Here is a 21,563-nt window from a genome sequence, read left to right as displayed (position 1 = left end):
CAAGCCATAACAAGGATGAGCATGGGGGATATCATGTTAGTCTAGTGTTGATAGCAATTCCGTAATGTCTGCACGTGATTGTCTTCAATGCATCTCACCAAGCCGCCTCAAAAAGCTATATATATATATATATATATATATACAGCGTGAGTCACCTAACGTTACCGCTGGATATATTTCGTAAACCACATCAAATACTGACGAACCGATTCCACAGACCGAACGTGAGGAGAGGGGCTAGTGTAATTGTTTAATACAAACCATACAAAAATGCACGGAAGTATGTTTTTTAACACAAACCTACGTTTTTTTTAATGGAACCACATGTTAGCACATCTGAACATATAAACAAATACGTAATCAGTGCCGTTTGTTGCATTGTAAAATGTTAATTACATCCGGAGATACTGTAAACTAAAGTTGACGCTTGAAACCTTCGACGTTCAGTTGCGTGTTGTAACAAACACGGGCCACGGTCGGCGAGCAGCATCTGCAGGGACATGTTTACGATGACGACCGTGTTTACGAGTGTGGCTGTAGTGCACTGTTGTGGTTTGGTCTAGCTGTCGCAGTGTCCGCATGTAGGGCTTGCTGCTATTGTTATTCTGCATTCGTCTCCGCACGCAGACCAATTGTAGTACACCGTGTTACCAGACGTCTATGATAGTGTAGTGTTGTAGGAACTGTGACCATGGTGTATTCGAACTCTGAAAAGGTGGAGATGATACTCATCTACGGCGAGTGTCGACGAAATGCAGCTGAAGCCTGCAGGGTGTATGCAGAACGGTACCCGGACAGAGAGCATCCAACGTGCCGCACATTGCAAAACATCTACCGCCAGCTGTATGCAACAGGTATGGTCGTAGCACGCAAACGGGTCCGTAAAAGGCCCGTCACAGGAGAAGCGGGTGCAGTTGGTGTGTTAGCTGCTGTTGCCATGAACCCACACATGAGTATACGGGACATTGCGAGAGCCGGTGGACTGGGTCAAAGTAGTGTCATGCGCATACTGCATCGTCACCGCTTTCACCCATTTCATGTGTCGCTACATCAGCAATTACATGGTGATGACTTTAATCATCGAGTGCAATTCTGTCAATGGGCATTGACAGAGAATGCGTTGCAGTTCTACCTGTTTACCGATGAAGCGGGTTTCACAAAACACGGGGCAGTGATTCTACGGAACATGCATTACTGGTCCGTGGACAATCCTCGCTGGCTCAGACAGGCAGAGCGACAGCGACCGTGGACTGTAAATGTATGCTGCGGAATCATTGGCTACCACCTCATTGGTCCTCACTTCATTGCAGGGGCCCAAACAGCTGCAACATACATCGCGTTTCTACAGAATGATCTGCCAACGTTGCTCGAAAATGTCCCACTGGAAACGCGTCGACGTATGTGGTATCAGCATGATGGTGCACCTGCAAATTCCGCAATTAACACTAGGCTGACCCTTGACAGGATGTTCGGCGTGCGTTTCATAGGACGTGGAGGACGCATAAATTGGCCAGCCCGTTGTCCTGATCTTACACCTCTGTACTTCTTTCTATGGGGTACGTTAAAGGAGAATGTGTACCGTGATGTGCCTACAACCCCAGAGTATATGAAACAACGTATTGTGGCAGGCTGCGGCGACATTACACCAGATGTACTGCGGCGTGTACGACATTCATTACGCCAGAGATTGCAATTGTGTGCAGCAAATGATGGCCACCACATTGAACATCTATTGGCCTGACATGTCGGGACACACTCTATTCCTGTCCGTAATTGAAAACGGAAACCACGTGTGTACGTGTACCTCACCCCTCATGGTAATGTACACGTGCAGCAGTGAAAAAGACCAATAAAAAGGTGTTAGCATGTGGACGTAATGTGCTGTTCCAGTTTCTTCTGTACCTAAGGTCCATCACCGTTCCCTTTGGATCCCTACGTAATTCGGTGCTCTCCGATACGCACGATCGAACAGCGGAGGAGTGGTACTCAAGCGTCAACTTTAGGTTACAATATCTCCGGATGTAATTAACATTTTACAATGCAACAAACGGCACTGATTACGTATTTGTTTATATGTTCAGATGTGCTAACATGTGGTTCCATTTTTAAAAAACGTAGGTTTGTGTTAAAAAACATACTTCCGTGCATTTTTGTATGGTTTGTATTAACCAATTACACTAGCCCCTCGCCTCACGTTCGGTCTGTGGAATCGATTCGTCGGTATTTGATGTGGTTTACGAAATATATCCAGCGGTAATGTTAGGTGACTCACCCTGTATATATAGCACCAGCGCTATCGATAGTAGATTCGTGTTACTATCTGTGGAGCGACCGCGAGTATTTCCGGGTTCTGCTCTGACAGGAACGAGTCGGTGCAGTGAGTCGGTGTAGTGAGTCGGCAGAGTCACTCGGAAGGCAGACAGTCGCATGTTAGTCCGTCGGCTCTGAGTCTCAGTCGCTTTTCGGTTGTGAACTGAGTCGGGTCCGTCGTTATTCGGCTGTTGGACGAGTTGGCAGTCAGTAGCAGGCAGGTCCGCAATGTGCAAGTACGCGCCGGGACCGTGGTCGACGCAGATGGAAAACCGTTGGTCGGTCGGTCGGCTGGTCGTCGGATGGCGACATGTGGTCTGCTGTGCACTGACACCATTATCAGTCGGTAAGAGTTGGCAGTCAGCAACAGTCGGCTCCGTATGGTGTCAGTATTCGCCGGGATCGCTGTTGGCGAAAGCGGGTTGCCGTTGGTTGTTCGCTCGGCCGGTCGTCTCTCTCGATGACGTCTTGGATCCTCAGGACGAACACCATTTTCCGAGTCGGGATGTGGTTGGACCTTGTTGGTTCGTTGGAACTGAGCAGCGACGCAGTCTCCACAGCGCGAAGCCAGGGCGGGGCTTTTGGCAGCGGGCACGCGCTGTTGCATTTGGAGGCGCTAGCTGCGATAGCGACTTTTCGCTTTCCTCTGCAGCAGGATCCTCAAGTTGAGTAATTAGTTGCCGGTTCTTAAAACTCGACTTACTATTTCTTCGTTTTGGTGGATTGTTCTTTCCTCAGGCGTTAACGCATGTGATAACAAGTGATGTATGTTTTTGCCTCGAACCCGCAGCCTTCTTCCGTAGCGATTTGACAGTTGTGACTTGTGTTTTCTGTATTATTTTAAACTTGTCTTGAGTGGTGTGTGATGCCTTGATCTTACTGAGGCCGTGTTCGAAGTATAGGTATTTTGATTTACTTGTCATCGGCCGATATTTTCTATTATTTGCGCAGTTTTATCTGACGGTTGGAAATCGCTCAGATAGTCGTTCGGTCGTGAACCGTACCTGGGTTGTGCTGCCTTCTCTTATCTGACCTTAAGCCTTGGCTGCCTGACTCACTTCCCTACACCCATAAGAAACCTTCTCAGGCCGATCCTGGAGCATTTTCTAAACACCACTTGTTATTGTGTTTTCGACTTTTGCAATATTCTAAGTACTGTGCTTAGCCTTCTCTAGTGTATTAATGCTGTTTTAATGATTGAAATTAGCCCTTCAGCCCTGTTTTATTTAAATTTCTTGTTTGTTCTGTGTCTAGGCCTTCAGCCGCATTTGTTTCAGAATCTGTTGCTTTAATATGTAAATCCTTGTCTGTAAGGTTTCACTTTAATTATCTTGAATTCTTGAAACGGTCTTCAGCCGTGTTCTGGGTATATTTATCTTAAGGTTGTCTTTAATTATTCTTGAGTAATTGCTTGGGCCTCCAGCCGACAGGATACTTCAAGGTTTCTTAAGATGTTTCTCTGTTGTACTGTGTAAAGGCTTATCTTTAAAGTCTCTCTTGAATTTTCCTTAATATGACCTTTAGCCGGAATTTGTAAATGTTTGGTTTTTAAAGAATTTCCCTAGCTGATCTGAAATATTAATTCGGCCTTTAGCCGAGAAGATATTGCAATCTTACTTAAGTAAGGCCTTCAGCCGTGAATTGATCTTTGTTTTTCAAAGTGAAAGCTGTGCACTGGTTTGAGGAATAAAGTTGTGTGTGTTCTTGTATAACTAACAGTGATTGACCTTGGACCCTTTCCACAACCTGATCCGCTCTGACCTGTGAATCCAGAAATGTAACGTTTAATTTCTGTTTAATATAGTTTTCCCATTACATTTTCACAAAACAGAGAGTGACTGTAACAAAATCTGACGGGTGCATAACGAGTGCATAAACACATTGTCTGTCATCTTTTAATTAAAACTTAGAATTATGTTCATAATCTATCCAGTAATTTATTTTACCAAATATCATGCACTGAACAATGTTTATCAACAATAAGAAGTACTATTCCAGCATATGATTGTCAGAGCTGTATTTGATACTTGCTTGCCACGTAAGTAGTATCAAAGTGTGAATGAGGCACCTGATTTCATAAGTGATTTAATATGTATATCCGAAAAACTCCATTGATTTAATGGTTAGTGAAGTTATGAGTCTGTGTGTAACCGAGACTATATTTCTGAAGCTGATTGACAACAGAAGACAACAGTGTTGTTTGACAACCACTTGCCATTACAGCCTAGAAAAGCTCATGTATTGAGAATGCAAATACACGAAACTAATAGCTTCTGAAGGACAGTAAACTAGGATTATCGTAAAATGCTGTTATGGCTACACTTCGTCACTGACGTAGGATCCTGACAACAAACACATAGGTGTAGCTCATTTTCGTGTAAACAGGAGCGCTGCTCCTAATCAAACATTGAGTGTGGATACCAATAAGCACAACTACTGAAACTGCCACAGTTTTGTTTCCAAAATCCTGCATTTATTGAATGACATACAAAAACTCGAGAGATCTACGTACTATATTCCTGGCGTGGTAGTCCTGCTTTGAAGCTAAGTCAGACTGGAGCACAATACAATACTCTTTGAGGAGTAGGCATTGTCCTCCTCAGACAGATGAACTGTGATCAGTGGAGCCGTTGTGACTGCTGTTACCCGAAGCAGAACTAGAGCTGGTATGGGCTTTCACTGAAAATCTCGTTGGAACTCTGGAGAAAACTCTTGAAGGCACTCCACTAGTTAAGCTGTGAAGTGTGACTTACATCTTGGTGTACAGTGGTACTAGCTCCACACTTGTTCCACATGATGAGAGTAATGTGAGTGTTATGAGGGACATTCAGTTAGTTTTGCATTTTTTCTGAAAGCAGGTTAGTTTTATTCAGGATTCCAATACATCATGTTATTCCCCAATCATTTGGCCACATGTTCTTCAGATAATCCTCATTCAATGCTACCAGCTTACACCACCTTACCAGGAAGGGAGGGGCTTCATGCTCACATGGTACCACTCTACTGGTCGATGTAGGAGCATCCATGTACTATGTCTCGTGAAGTGCATCCTTCATTGGGCCAAACAGATGGAAACGGGAAGGTGCGACATCTGTGCTGTAGGGTGGATGAGGAAGAAAACACCTTTGAGTACCCCAGAGTAGTAGGGCAACAACGACATCATGACAGTTTGTTATTGTGGGTTCCCTACATTCAGGGGAAAACCTATTGTTCTCTTTCTACTGACAAGTCCTTAACCTATTGCTCTGCTGAGAGGATTATGACTCGCTGGTGATAATGCTTTCTTTTGAATGACAGGTCCTTAACCCATTGTTGCCCCACCCCTCCCCTTTCCCCTCCTCCTCCCAACACCTCAGCAAACCTGCAACCCTCCCCCTCTCCCTCACTGATACAGATACACTTTCACACCTCAGTGATTCGAATAGTCCTCTCTCATTCTGTTCCATTGACTTTATAATTTAACTGATCATGTAATTCACTCCTCCCCCTCTGATGAACCCCCAAACCCTCCCCTCCCCTTCCCCCTGCACTACCTGAAAATTGGCAGCTCCGTACTGGAGAGGAAGGATCTCATGACAGGAAATTAAATTACATAGCACAAGGTATATTGCTTGTTTATAATAAATTGATTTTGCAGGGGAGAGATCTCCCTTATCATTCTCTGCATGTTGGAAAGATGCAGGTCTTCTAAAGAAGTAATTTAGTCCATCGCTTTCTTTAATCCCGATTGCTCAAGGAATACTATCATGAAACACCCATCTCACGTAATGACAATGTTAAAAATCTTTCGATTACAAAACATGTACTGTCAGTCATCCACTGGTGCAACCAGAACGCAACCCTCGTAGACTGCCTGGAGTCAGGGTGCACTGGTAACCCCCGTGAAGGCATGGACACGTCAGCGGCCGTGCCACGCGCCAGTGTCCAAGAGGTGTCCGCTCGGATCCTGCAACTGACAGACCGGATGTCACGCTAATCCCCCGAACAAAAGCATCTAAGAAATTCCTGTCGAAACATGTTCTCTCTCTCTGCATCTCCTCCTGTCCTTTTGGGCCTGCGCGCGCTGTCGGTCGTGGTTGGACTGAACTGCAAACAAAGCAGCGTTTACCCAGCAAACGCCTGTGGAAATGCAGTCCACGTGAGGGACGTCTTCCTTCCAAGGCAAATGTCTGACTAGGGATCTATCCAGAAATACTACTGAAAATAAATAATTAATTTCCAGTCACGTGATAATGATGTAGAGAATACAAAATGTACACGGTAGCTAGTAGCTGGCTGACTCGAAATAGACTTTTAAAATGAGATCATTCCATACAAAGAGAGGGAGAGGGCTATAGTTTGCTTTGTAGATGACAAAGGAACTAGCACGAGATATTTAATTCAGTCATGTCCTTCCTTGTCTCGGAGCCAGAATCATACCATAGTGGTTTAAAGAGCGTTATAGTTAACTCATGTTGATGTCTCGGCGTCCAAATTCGCCTGATATATTATACCCTATGGAAAACCTGTGGGTCGCTATTGGGTGCCACCATTGCATACACAAATCAGCTGCCCGTTATTTACGTGAATTAAGTGGCCTGCGTGTAGACATCTAATGCCACATACCTCCACAAACCTACTGTCGGATCGCTGACGTGCAGAATCAGTGATTTATTTCGTGCCAAAGATGGACAAACAAGGTATTCAGTAGCTGTCATAATGTTTTGGCTCATCAGTGTTTGTATTAGATATAACGTAATATTTATTTTAAGTTACGTAATTACGAAATACTTGTCAAAGACCGGTCGTGGATGTTGAATGCAATACGCAAAGAACCAAAAATTCAAGAACGGTTTGTAGCAGAACTGGAATGGGCGAGTGTAATGATCGAAACGAAGAACAACTCGATACTGAACTAGGAGGTCACCCGAAAAAGGACGAGTCCGGCCGAGCGCGACCGAGATGGGAACGGGACCGAAGCTCGAATAACGGCCGAAGTGCCGTTGCGGGAAGGGTGAACGACTGTTCCCCACTCCACTTACCTAGAAGTAGACCGACGACCATTCTTCAAAAATAATTCCTCTGTCCTTCCGTTCCCCTTGGTGAACCGTTCCTTCAGACCCTTCAGCTTGCGAACGATTCTCTTAAAGTCCGAACGTCTACAGCAAGCACTTTCCTTCGCAATTTTATCTCGGAAACTGGTAGAGGTGGACTGCATTCACTGACAGGTGCAATTCCAGTCGGATTCAAAATCGTCTCTCGTACATCCTGTCCATTTTCTCTTTACAACCACTACCGTGTTACGTGGGTGCGAGTGGTACAATATACCTGGTAGACGTGTTGTACAGTTCGTGTTGATACACCGACATATCTGCCAACTTCATCCGCAGTGTTGGCTTGGGCACGTTCAAACACGGTAGCTCCTTTCTGCTAGTTACGTTTCAGTGTCGACCCATCTTCCTGAGCTGATTCCGTGTAATCAACTGGCACACACACACACACACACACACACACACACACACACACGCACGCACGCACACACCACTTCACTGCCGTTACTTACGTCGGTGGTCAAGGTCACATGGTCGCTCGCCACCATTTCTACGCATCTAGAGAGCCCCAAAGCGGCCAGAGTGCTATTTTAATGGGATAGTTAATAATTTTTCCATGTAGCTTGTGGAAGTTCACAAAAATCATATTATAAAATTTTTTCGCAGAATAATAATGAGAAAACCGCTCAGGTTGCCACAGAAAGTACTGAAGAACGCATGAGTCACAGAAAAATAAATTGTGTCTTTCATTAGGCTTCAAAATTTCTTTGTAAGCATATAGAAAATACGACCATTGATTTTTTATTACCTCAATCTTTCCACCCCGCTTCACTGCATAATATATATTTGTCAGGTGTGCACATGGAAACTTATTTCTACTCTTGAGCCAAAATGGGAGCCTAACGATGTTATACACTGAGGTGACTAAAGGCATGGGCCACCTCCTAATATCGTGTCGAACCTCATTTTGCTGGCACAGTGCAGCAACTCGACGTGGTGTGGACTCAACAAGTCGTCGGATGTTCCCTGCAGGAATACTGAGCCATACTGCCTCTGTAGCTGTCCATAATTGCAGAAGTGTTGCCGGCGCAGGATATTGTGCACTAACTGACCTTTCCATTATGCCCGATAAATGTTCTACAAGATTCATGTCAGGCGAACTAGGTGAGCAAATAATTCGCTCGGATTGTCCAGAATGTTCTATAAACCTAACGCGAACAAATGTGACTCAGTGACAACTTCATCGTTGTCTGGGAACATGAAGTTCGTGAACTTCTGCGAATAGTGTCCAAGTAGCCGAACACAACAATTTCCAGTCAATGATCGGTTCATTTGGACCAGAGGACCTGACCATTCCATTAAATACAACTCACACCATTATGGTGTCATCATCAGCTTGCACAGTGCCTTGTTAACAACCTGGGTCAATGGCTTGATGGGGCCTGCGCCACAATCGAACCCTACCATCAGCTCTGGCCAACTGAAATCGGAACTCATCAGGCCAGGTCACAGTTTCCCAGTGGTCCAGGGTCCAACCGATTTGGTCACGAGCCCAGAAGAGGCGCTGTGGGCTATGTTGTGCTGTTAGCAAAGGCACTAGCGTCGGTCCTCTGCTGCCGTAGCCCATAAACAGCAAATTTTGCCTCATTCTCCTAACGGCTATGCTCGTCGTACGTCCCACATTGATTTCTGCCCTTATATCAGGCAGAGTTGCTTGTCTGGTAACACCGAATACTTTATGCAAACGCCGTTGCTCTCGATAGTTAAATGAAGGCCGTTGGCAACTGCATTGTCCGTGGTGAAACGTAATACCTGAAGTTTGGTATTCTCGGCACACTCTTGTCACTGTGGTTCCAGAAATATTGAATTCCCTAACGATTTCCCAAATGGAATGTTGTCTGCGTCTTGCTCCAACTACTATTCCACTTTTCAAGCCTGTTAGTTCCCGTCATGCGGCCTTCATCACGTCGGAAACCTTTCCCCAATAGTCACCTGAGTACAAATGACAGCCCTGCCAATGCACGGCGCTTTTGTACCTCGTGTACACGATACTACAGCCATCTATATATGTGCATATCGCTGTTCCATGTCTTGTGTCGCCTTGGTGTATGTGTGCTACTGGCCTTCCTGTTACGCCACATCCCCATAAATATATTGTAAGACTTCATCGCCTGAGTCGTGTCTCTATTTATGATCGAATTTTATCTTTTCGAGAGCGGGAGAAATGGAAACTCTTCCCTTCAGTTTCACTAAGAAACTGTAGGGAGAGTAGATTTACCGCTACAGCCTCCTTGTATCAGAAACCTGATCACTGTCTGGCAGTTTATTGCTAGAGTTCATGCTCAATATGTACACATAAATTAACGATAAATTTTGAGAATGCTTCCCGAAATTTGCAGAGAGGATAACAGCTGCGCACACAAAATTCTAAGTGGAAAAAGCGTAAGCGCTATGGTAAACGTCTATGACAGAGCACGCGCGATGCTTGTGAGGTAACTGTGACGCGTTTGGCCGTGTTGCAGTGGTCATCCTGAGCGTGCGGGGAGTGCTGGTGCGGAAGTTCATGTTGGCGGCGCACGCACTGGGCATGACCAGAGGCGACTGGGTCTTCCTCGACGTCGAGATCTTCCAGGTAAGCGCTTCACCAGCTCTGGACAACCGCCTCCAGCCGTAAGCCGCAAGGCATTCTGTTGCTCCAGCTACTGTCTGGTGACCAAAATACATTAGAGTATCGGAACAGTTTTTACTCTGACATGAGGGCATCAATTTTCGTCACTTGTTAGTACTTTTGTTATTATTTTTTGTTAATTTTAATTTTGGACATCAGTGTTATCACGAACGTAGACGGACTGAAGCAGTGAGCCTACACCATAAATGATAATGGTAGAACCGACGAAAGGTGAAAGGGAAATTTTTATTACCAGACGTTTCGTAAAAAAAGTCTTAAGTGTTGTTTTATTTTTACTTTGTCGTTGCTGCACTTCATTCCACTCATAACATTTCTGTAATATCAATGTTCTCGGCTTTTTTTCTCGATTTTCTCCAAGGATTTTTCCTTCCATGATGCTTTTTTAAAACGGTTTTACGTCCAATTAGGTGTCCAACTAATTTAATTTTCCTCTCTGTATAATATTGTCACATAGAGGAAGGTGTAAGCAGATGAATGACGAACACTAACTTCACTTAACGAAAGTTTATTCAGCACTTGCACATACAAGAGCGCGGAGCGAACTGCCTCCGGCCAGAACACATACGGTATAATACAGCTACAGAACATTCCAGTACAATGATTCTGGCCATTTTTGGATACTTCTAGAATGTACTCGGATCGAAGATAGAAATTAAAATGTTTCAGTTAAGGTGAGTTCTGAACTTATGATCCTCCACGAAACAATCTAGCATTAAAAACACTACACTACGGCGACTGCGTTCCGCGGCTTCTTCTGCGACATTGCTCCCTCCTTAAGAGAACAGCATCTCGATGTTACGTTTTCCTAGTCCGGGAAGGAGTCATCGGTCCTGCATACTCCGACTCCCGATGACTGATGTTCGCCCTGGCGGTGATCTTCTTTGAAATTCATTGCCTCTAAGTTCTTCGTTATCTTTCCGCTTGTTGCCTGTCGCTGGAGCTTCGAATTTACCCTGGGTTGCAGGATCCTGATAGCGCTTCATTCGAAGGACGTGGGCCGTATCTCTGATCTTTCATCGTCTTGTGTCGGAGTCGAAATCTTCAACTTCGTAAATAACATCAGACAACTTACAACCTTATAAGGTCCAGGAGCTTCTCAGAGGACCAACCTTCGGAACAGGAGTGAAGATCCAGACGAGGTCACCAGGCTGGTAGACAAATGGGCGGTGGCTCGCGTCATACCTTCGGCGATCGTTTCCTTGCGCCTGCAGCGTGCGGAGTCGAGCTAACCGCCGAGCTTCCTCAGCTCTGGTTAACACCTGGCCGATGTAGTCGCCGTTCACGTCAACAGGATGTAATGGAAACACATTGTCCATCGTCGTCGTCGCCTCACACCCATGCACCAGAAAAAAGGGCGTAAATCCTGTGGTGTCTTGTTTCGTGGTGCTGTAGGCAAACGTCACGAAAGGTAGCACCTCTTCCCAGTTGCTCTGCTCAACACTGATGAACATTGATGGCATTTCGGCCAACGTCTTATTAAGGCTTTCAGTAAGCCCGTTAGTTTGCGGATGGTAGGTAGTCGTCATGTGACGACTAATGTTGCACCGACAGTTTGTCTCTGTCACAAGATTCGATTGAAAAACTTTCCCTCGATCCGTAATTAACGACCTTGGGGGCACCGTGTTTTAATGCAATGTCTTCTACGATGACTTTGGCTACCTCGAATGTTTCGGCTGTTTTCACGGCTTTTGTAATGGCATAGCGCGTCAGATAATCCGTGCAAACAATAATCCATCTATTGCCACTAGCAGACGTTGGAAATCGGCCGAGGAGGTCAATCCCAACACGCTGGAAAGGCGTTTCGGCTGGTGGAATTGTATGAGTCGGCCAGGTGGTTTCTGAGGAGCTGCCTTTCTCCTCTGGCACTCTCGACAGTGCGACATATAGTGACAGACACTCTTAAATAAACCTGGCCAGAAAAATCTCTTGCGGATCCTATCGTATGTCTTGATAAATCCTAAATGTCCGGCCTCAGTTGTGTCATGTCTGTAGAACATCTAAGTGCAGGAGTTTAGGAACCACCCATAGCCACCTCTTTCAAAACGGATCAAAGCTTTTCTTGTAAAGTAATCCATTAACTACCTTAAATTGTCCTTTCACATCCTCTGACCGATTTAAGGCAAGCATAATTTGTCATATCTTGGAATACTTCTGCTCAGCAGAGAGATCCTGGAGTACAGCAAGACAGTCACTATCTTCATCAAAGGCTTGATGGTCTTGCACAGGGTTTCTTGAGAGACAGGCGGCATCTTGGTGTTTTCCTCAACTTTTGTGTAATGTCATATTCTTGAAGACTTAGTGCCCACCTGGCGAGTCGTCCTGTTGCAGCCTTAAGACCTGTCAACCAGCAAAGTGAATGATGGTCTGTAACAACTGTGAATGGCCTTCCATAGAGATAATGTCGAAATCTGCACATGGCCCAGATCACCGCAAGACATTCTCTTTCTGTAGTTGAGTAGTTTCTCTCGGCTTTTGCAAGTGTCCGAGAAGCATAGGCTACAACCTTCTCTTTTCCATCGGAAATTTGTACCAGAACAGCACCATACCCACTGGCATCTGTGTGTAGTTCTGTAGGTCAGTAGGTGCTCTCTCATAATAAAGACCAAGTACTTGGTCAGTCGTCAGAGCTTTTCGCAGTACACTGAAAGAATCTTGTTGAGCACCACCCCAGATAAATTTAGAATCGGCTTTTAACAACTCTTGGGGTGGCCTAGGTTTGATTCAAAAGTTTTTGATAAAACGACGGTGATAAGAACACAATCCAAGGAAGCTTCTCACGTTCCTAATACTTTTAGGAATAGGAAATTCCGTTATAGCTCTCACATTTTCTGGATCTGGCCGCACACCTTCGCTTGACACAAGGTGCCCAAGTATTTTGATTTCTTTTTCTCCAAAGAAACACTTTCTTGGATTAAGTTTCAGTCCGGCTTGTTGGAGACATTTAAGAACGGCCCTCAGTCTTTTTATGTGTTCATCGAATATCTCTGAGAACACTATAATGTCATCTAAATAACAAAGACACATCGTCCACTTCAGGTGCCTTAGAACATTATCCATCATTCGTTCAAAAGTTGGTGGTGCATTACACAAACCAAACGTCATGATCTTAAACTCATACAGGCCCTCAGGGGTGATGAATGCAGTTTTCTCACAGTCAGCCTCGGTGACAGTTAACTATCCACAATTCACTGAATCCGTTCTTAAATGAGACGTCAGAGGCCGGAATGACCAAGCTATTTTTCAGTGGTATGCTTCTCTCACATTCCACTACAAGATCCATGAGTTGACGCATGGTGTGACACATGAAAGCTAACTTTCTAGCACTGACTGCAGGAATGATCACTTCATCCAGCATACATAGTCTCCACACACTCGAACGGGCATCTTCCTGTCCACAGTTTCTCATCTCGTCTAGCATAATGTTGGAGCGACCACAATCTATAATTGCTTGAGAAGCTTTCAAAAAGTCCCATCCGAGAATGACATCATGACTACACTCTTGTAAGGCAATTAATTCTAGGGGCTTTGTATGGCCATTTATACTCACACGGATGACACATTGTCATGTTGGTTTTACATATTTCCCATTAGCCACCTTCAGCAGAGACGTTTTGCTGTCGACGAATACGGTTTTCTGCAACTGGCGACGGTACTTCTCCGAAATTACTGAATATGATACTCCAGAGTCCTCAAGAGTTTGGGCTGGCCAGCAATCCATGAGGATATCGACGCAGTTTCCTAGAATTTTTGTAGTGATCAACGGCGGAGGATTTTTCTCTTCGGCGGCCTCAACTCCAAGGAAGATCGCACCCTTTAGTTTTCCAGGTTGCGGCGGCTAGGTGATCGGCTGGACCTTCTAAACGGCGATGGAAACCTTGATTGGCGTGTTGGGAAGCGTCCTCTCCAGCGGATAGCTTGCGGCGATGGTGACCTATATCGTCCTGCACCCACATCTTCGTATTCATCTTCGTCCTCCAGGAGTTGGCGTCTGCTAAAAATGGTTCAAATGGCTCTGAGCACTATGGGACTTAACATCTGAGGTCATCAGTCCCCTAGAACTTAGAACTACTTAAACCTAACTAACCTAAGGACATCACACACATCCATGCCCGAGGCAGGATTCAAACCTGCGACCGTAGCGGTCGCGCGGTTCCAGACTGAAGCGTCCAGAAACTCTCGGCGTCGGCTAAGAGCGGTCTGCTGTCTTCTGGCGCGTCATCAAATATCCGCCGCCTTTCTCGACAATAGCGCACCTCATGTCAAGGTCGTCTGCAGTGGAAACACACTGGTTGGTTATCCTGGGTCCTCCAGACATCAGTCTTTCTTGGTGCCCAAACAGTTTCCTCATGCAGCATTCTAGGAACTTCGCCTGGGTCTCGACTTTCGTACCGTTTTAAAGGGAAATGAAGGGCGAGAGATTGGGTTCAATGTCTGTTTCACTTCCTCCCTTATGACCTCTTGAAGCGTCTCGGTTTTTTGCTCGCCGTGCAATTCAAGTGCCTTCTGAACTTCCTCTCTCACTATCTGACGAAGAACACTTGCGAAATCAGTTTCTTCCTCCAGCAGAGACATCGATACGACGTTTGGAAGCCCTTCGAACTTCTTGCATGTAATTCTATTTTGATGCATTGTCTCGATTGGCACCATTTTAGGACGTCGTCTGCTGTCGAAACCGCCTTCAGAAGTAGAGTTTGATACATGTCCTCGTCTTGAATTATGATGCTGTAGTTTCATCTGAACGCTGTGCTCTGCACTTCAATTTATCTTCAGCCTTGCACATCTGTCGTTGTGTGTCGCCGAAATACATTTCCGCCTGGAATACTTCACAGCTTGTGAACTTCTCCTCGTTGTTCTCATACCATTGCCTGGCAGTGCCCTACAAGTAGAAAAATACGTTAGCCAAACACACGGTGTCATCCCATTTGTTAAATTTGGCTATACGCTCTTATACATTCAGCCACTTGTTTGGATCATGGCCAACGTCACCAGAGAACCCGGAAGGATGTCTCATGTGGTGGCACACAGTTGCTGTCATCGTAACGTCCCCTTCTTCTTCTGTCTCCGATATACTGTGTCATGTTGAACATGGCTCAAACTCGGATTTCTCGCCATGTAAACGGCTGCTCTGTCATGGCATGATAAAAGCCACTGTTTCGTCGATAATGTGCGCTGTCACAAGTTCCAATACCCGGCGCCTCCACCAGAATAATGTCACGCACAAGAAGGTGTAATTTGATGAATGACGAATTTCACTTAACGAAAGTGTATTCAGCACTTGCACCTACAAGAGCGCGGAGCGAACTGCCTGCGGCCAGAACACATACGCTATATATACAGTTACAGAACATTCCAGTACAATGATTCTTGACATTTGTGGACACTTCTAGAATGTACTAGAGCCGAAGTTTTGAATTAACGACCCTCGATGCAGCGATCTAGTATCACAACCACTACACTACGGTGACTGCGCTACTTGGCTTCTTCTGCGACAATATAAATCAACAGCCTTTTTCTCTTAAATTTCTTTTAGTATTTATTCATTAGATTTAATTTCAGTCCGGTATGTTTTCTTGGTTCTTCTCCATCGTGAAGTTTGTGTAGGATGTTCTCATATGGAGGGTGGTGGGTCTGGGTGCACTACAAGCAGCTCGCTCTCAGTGGAAGCCTTTCTCTTCTTTCTAACAGATTGTATTAATGACCCATGCGCGCATTTGGCGGACGTATGTTGTTGTGCTACTGCCCATGGACTTCAGCAGTGAAGCATTGTCATGAAGATACCTTCAACCACACAAACCTTTTTTAGAGATCCCATCATTTTGAATGAATATACTGAATTATCAAACAGTCCACTCCATAATTGTTGTTGTTGTTGTGGTCTTCAGTCCTGAGACTGGTTTGATGCAGCTCTCCATCCTACTCTATCCTGTGCAAGCTTCTTCATCTAACAGTACCTACTGCAGCCTACATCCTTCTGAATCTGCTTAGTGTATTCATCTCTTCGTCTCCCTCTACGATTTTTACTCTCCACGCTGCCCTCCAGTACTAAATCGGTGATCCCTTGATGCCTCAGAACACGACCTACCAACCGATCCCTTCTTCTGGTCAAATTGTGCCACAAACTCCTCTTCTCCCCAATTCTATTCAATACCTCCTCATTAGTTATGTGATCCACCCATCTAATCTTCAGCATTCTTCTGTAGCACCACATTTCGAAAGCTTCTATTCTCTTCTTGTCTAAACTATTTATCGTCCATTTTTCACTTCCTACATGGCTACACTCTATACAAATACTTTCAGAAACGACTTCCTTACACTTAAATCTACACTCGATGTTAAGAAATTTCTCTTCTTCAGAAACGCTTTCCTTTCCATTGCCAGTCTACATTTTATATCCTCTCTACTTCGACCATCATCAGTTACTTTGCTCCCCAAATAACAAAACTTCTTTACTACTTTAAGTGTCTCATTTCCTAATCTAATTCCCTCAGCGTCACCCGACTTAATTCGACTACATTCCATTATCCTTGTTTTGCTTTTGTTGATGTTCATCTTATACCTTCCATTCAAGACACTGTCCATTCCGTTCAACTGCTCTATCAAGTCCTTTGCTGTCTCTGACAGAATTACAATGTCATCGGCGAACCTCAAAGCTTTTATTTCTTCTCCATGGATTTTAATACCTACTCCGAACTTTTCTTTTGTTTCCTTTATTGCTTGCTCAATATACAGATTGAATAGCACGGGGAGAGGCTTCAACCCTGTCTCACTCCCTTCCCAACTACTGCTTCCCTTTCATGTCCCTGGACTCTTATAACTGTCATCTTGTTTCTGTACAAATTGTAAATAGCTTTTCGCTCCCTGTATTTTACCCCTGCCACCTTCAGAATTTGAGAGAGAGTATTCCAGACAACATTGTCAAAAGTTTAGTCCATAATTATAAAGGATATTTAAGCTTGATTCTAAATAGCCAAGACTAACACTTATAAACACTCAACGCTAACATATTTTCTGTTACAAACCTGCATAACTGCTTCACAAACAACTGTTACTATGATAGATACACACTTCGTAATATAATAAAATTATCACACCACATAACTTCGATACCGCTGGAGCATTGAAGTTGGCAGTATTACCCATTGCTCAACGTGATATTTGGGTAGTTTGCCCTTCTCTTTTTGTATGCCTTCCTGCCACTCCAGGGTTTCTGCATTCCGTATTTTGATGCACTTTTGAGTTATGGGCTGCTATCATATACGACTGTTAAGTGTCCTAGTCACTATGGCAGCTGACTTAGCATTTTCAGTATGATTGTGTGCATTTATTCTGTCTTCCCATTCACTTGTGTATATAATGCACTCGTTGGCAATTTCGAATCCACAAGAGCCTGTGAAGCTCTTTCATTAACTCTGACATGAAATTGGTTCCGCACTTAGTTATCTTTGTCTCCAGTACCCAGATTTTAAAATTCAGTCGTTCACCATTAACTTAGCTCCCGTGTCAGCATTTTGGTTCAGCATAGCAATCAAGGTCAAATAACGTGGAAAGTGATCGAATATAGTTAAAACATATCGATACCCTGCCAATGTCTGTGTGAATGGTCTGTGAATATCAATACCAATGAACTGGACTTGTGTGTCAGCCTATGAAAATTTGTTTATTGCAATTTGCTGATGACAAAGCTCATCTTTTTGTGAAAAGGCTGTGCAGTTTCTCACATATTGCTCCACATCTTGCTTACATGTTCTCCCACCAATAATTTCCCGCAACACATCAACATATTGTTCAGTAGTTCCACAACCTTCATGCCTGCTAAGATAGACTTGTGCATCTGCCTTAACACTTTATCATCTAAACTTGCTGGCTAGATACTATGTCGCCTGCACTTTGTTTGTCTGTGTAATCCATCATCACCAGCACACAACTGGGTTTGCAGTGCAATACCATTCAGCATCCTTAGCCTCACACCACTAGTTTGCAGATATACTGTACGTACTAACACATGCAGATGATTTGAAAACTGACTGAAAAGGTTCAAAAGTAGTATCAGTTAATAAAGACAAACTTGTGTGCAACTTTGACAGTTTTCTACAGTTTTAATAACCTATAATTGTTATTGTTCAGTTTTCTAGTTTGATCAATGTACTTTGCTTTCCATCAGCATAGCCATGTGTTTTCCTAGGATGATGTACTATTTCAAAATTAAACTCACGAAAAAGTAAGACCCTAAGACAAGTAAGATCCTAAAGGTCCATTAGCCATTTTAATGCTGTGTGATCTGTTACGATTTCGAAATACCTACCATACAGGTACCAACGAAAATGTGTGGTGCCTTCATACCACAAAGCACGTTCAGTATCTCGTTCGCTGTAGTCGAGTAGTTCTTTTCTGCCTTGTGCAACTGACTAGAAGCTAAGGCTGTTGATTGTCCTATCCCATATATTTCCTGGCTTAAAATGATCCCCTAAACTGGTACTCTCTTCCATTATTATGTCACGAAGGTATTGGTTTATAAATTCGTCCATGATTGATTGGAGGTGATGTGAATCTTGGAATAGTTTGTTGTACACTGCCAGTTCATTCCCAGTGAGAAAACTACGATGTGTTACTGGCAGAGTTGTCAGTGGTCCGAGATGGTTGAATAATTCTCAGTATTCCAATAAGAGTTTTTCCATTATCTCCCTATTTCTCATTAACAGATACAACACTTTTCCCCACCATGTGGCTACGTCAGCAGACTGTCTAGGCTTAGAACACCTTACACTGAAATATCAATCCCATTTTTCTTCCTTTAACTTTTCCACGTTTGTTATCAGTGCACATAGGGATAGATCCACTTCCATTGGCCTAAAATTATTTACACTGATCGACTTCTGTCAATCTTTTCTACATACAACAAACAAACTATGGCATACAAAGCCCTGTGCATTGTTTCGTTCCGGATTTTCCGCTGAAGGTTCAATTACACACAACATATTAACTGAAAAATGTGCTCTTACGTCTACCCAGATTAGCTTCCCTGTGCCTGCAGTATTTTAGCCTACAAGTCGAGTCTAAGGAAACATGCACACAGGCTAGTTAGGTTTAAGTAGTTCTAAGTTCTAGGGGATTGATGGCCTCAGATGTTAAGTCCCATAGTGCTTCGAGCCATTCGATTCCAGATTCTCTGTGGGCTGATGTTCACTCAAACTATCAACTCCAAGGATGACTGTGCCAGCCCAGGGAACTATTTTCACGCAAGCAAAGAACCGAGTGAATGAATACTACCCCCACCTCTGCCATTTAGTCTGTAATGGGCTGGGTTCAAATTCTTTACAGCAAGTATAGCCTCACTTGCTACTGATACCTGTGTTTCCACATCCAGTAAAAATTTAAACACTATTCCACCTAAGTAGCTGAACAACAATGGTCTACCACTGATTCAGCACATGGGCATCCAGTGCTCATATTTACTGGGAATGATCCACAGTGGCTCCATCATTCCCTTTTCTCATTTATGGCTGGGCTACTAACTCTAGCATGCGGGAACCCACACAGAGGAAACCGTTCCGAGTATCTCACTACCTTTCACCTATCACGCTGATGTTTCTTACTTACAGAATGCTGGATGGCAACAAGGCAGCCACTTGAAATAATTCAACAAAATTGTAGAAAACCGTGAGAGCTGAAGTCTGTGTTTAGCAACTGATGACCAGTTTCGGACCTTTTCAGTCCATTTTCAAATCACCGGACCGAGCGAAGTGGCGGAGTGGTTAGCGCAGTGGACTCACATTCGAGAGGATGACGGTTCAAATCCACATCCGACCATCGTGATTTAGGTTTTCCGTGATTTCCCTAAATAGCTTCAGGAAAATGCCAGGATGGTTCCTCTGAAAGGGCACGGCCGATTTCCTTCCCCATCATTCCCCAGTCCGAGCTTGTGCTCCGTCTCTAATGACCTCGTTGTCGATGGGACGTTAAACACTAATCTCCTACTCCTTCAGATCACCCACACAGCTCAAACGACAACATTCATTATGTGTGGACGCTGCAGGCAAGGCGCGCGCGTGCGCGCGCGCGTGTGTGTGTGTGTGTGTGTGTGTGTGTGAGAGAGAGAGAGAGAGAGAGAGAGAGAGAGAGAGAGAGAGTGTGTGTGTCTGTGTGGCCGAGTGCAGTATATAATTTACAATTATTTCGCTGCATGCTTCAATGCAGGACTGTTTTGTGTACAATATGTTGCACTCGGCCACATACAAAAGAACAGCGTTCCCACGGAATGGATGCTGTTGTATGACTTATGCGGTTGATTTGAAAATGGACTGAGAAGGTCCAATACTAGAATAAGTTCATGAAGACAAACTTGTGAGCAGCTTTGACGGTTTCATACATTTTTTTTTACTCGTAAGTGTTATTGTTCAGTTTTCCAGTTAGATCGACAAAACTTTTTACAGGCTCTCTCTTCCTGTATGCTACACTACTAAACTGGTCACAGAAGAACATAGAGATATTTTTCCACGTTTTATTAATCGTTCTTTTAGATCCTGAAAAGATTGAGCATTTCGCAACTTCTTGTGGCATATTACATATGCCCTAGCATCCCCTGCTGAGTAGAGCCGAGTCACACTTAATAACTACCAGCTGAAAGTAACTTGCCTACAAAAAATCAAAATATCATCCCTTATTTACCTGAAAAAGAAGTTACTAACGTGGGGTTGCTGGTACCTACGCCAGGTGAAGACGAATTAGAAGACATGTGTTCCTGTCTCCTCTCTCAAACCTTCAAATTCCTTATATAATTCTAAGTTATCAGTTCGCATTTGAGCAAGCTTGTTCAGAAGGTGTTTATTTTTCCTAAACTCAAACCTTTCCACACAATAACTTTTTGGTCAACATCTATAACTACCTAAAAAACCAAGAAACAAAATACTAAGTCAAAGAAACGAGAAGAAAATAAATACCCATAGAGGTTCATACAAAATCTGGAAATCGGCACTTACTTACATTTTTCTGTTGATGCCATTGTTGTTGCAGACGTTGAACCATGGTAACAGTTTACACCACCCCTTCTACGGGGTGCAGTAGGTGTTCTCCACCAGAGGTCGGTGTGTGGGAATGAGTCACAGGCTGCTTGTCGCATTGCTGCAATGCGTGTAAACAACTCATGCGTACATCGGTCGGGCGCCGGATGGTGAGTGTTGACCCACAGACCTCGCTGACAGAGCCTTGCTTGAAGATTTCCGGCACCTACCACGCCCAGCCGTCCCGACGTTGAGCCACCTTGCATGGTAAACATTCCTGGCCAGGAGCTCATGTGGCCCACTAGTAAGGCCGAGCCTACCACAGGACGTGCTGGCGGCTGCTGTGGTTGGATCCCATTGTAAGCAGTCCTGCCAGCATAATGGTGCAGCGGTATTGGCCTCACGGTCGAACCCAACACTACAGTGGGCGCAGACTCGATAACTCACCAACTCGATCCGATGACCAATGTGGTTTGGCAGCCAGTATTTGCACATGCCAAAAGCAGCCAGCATTTGCACATGGCAAAACATGTGCTG

At 44.3% G+C, this 21,563-nt stretch overlaps 1 protein-coding gene across 1 annotated transcript in view; it reads left to right on the top strand.

Moving 5' to 3' along the window:
• The window catches only part of LOC124795490 (atrial natriuretic peptide receptor 1-like), a 693,719-nt gene that overhangs the window by 563,367 nt on the left and 108,789 nt on the right, over nucleotides 1-21,563 (top strand). The window contains exon 6 of the mRNA XM_047259536.1: nucleotides 9,863-9,972. Within this exon, the coding sequence (XP_047115492.1) occupies nucleotides 9,863-9,972 (110 nt within the window). The remainder of the gene's footprint in view (nucleotides 1-9,862; nucleotides 9,973-21,563) is intronic.

Source organism: Schistocerca piceifrons, chromosome 4 (assembly GCF_021461385.2).
Source record: "Schistocerca piceifrons isolate TAMUIC-IGC-003096 chromosome 4, iqSchPice1.1, whole genome shotgun sequence".
NCBI classification, from domain to species: Eukaryota; Metazoa; Arthropoda; class Insecta; order Orthoptera; family Acrididae; genus Schistocerca; species Schistocerca piceifrons.
The sequence above is the reverse complement of the archived record's forward strand: the minus strand, read 5'-3'. Positions and strand labels throughout refer to the sequence as shown.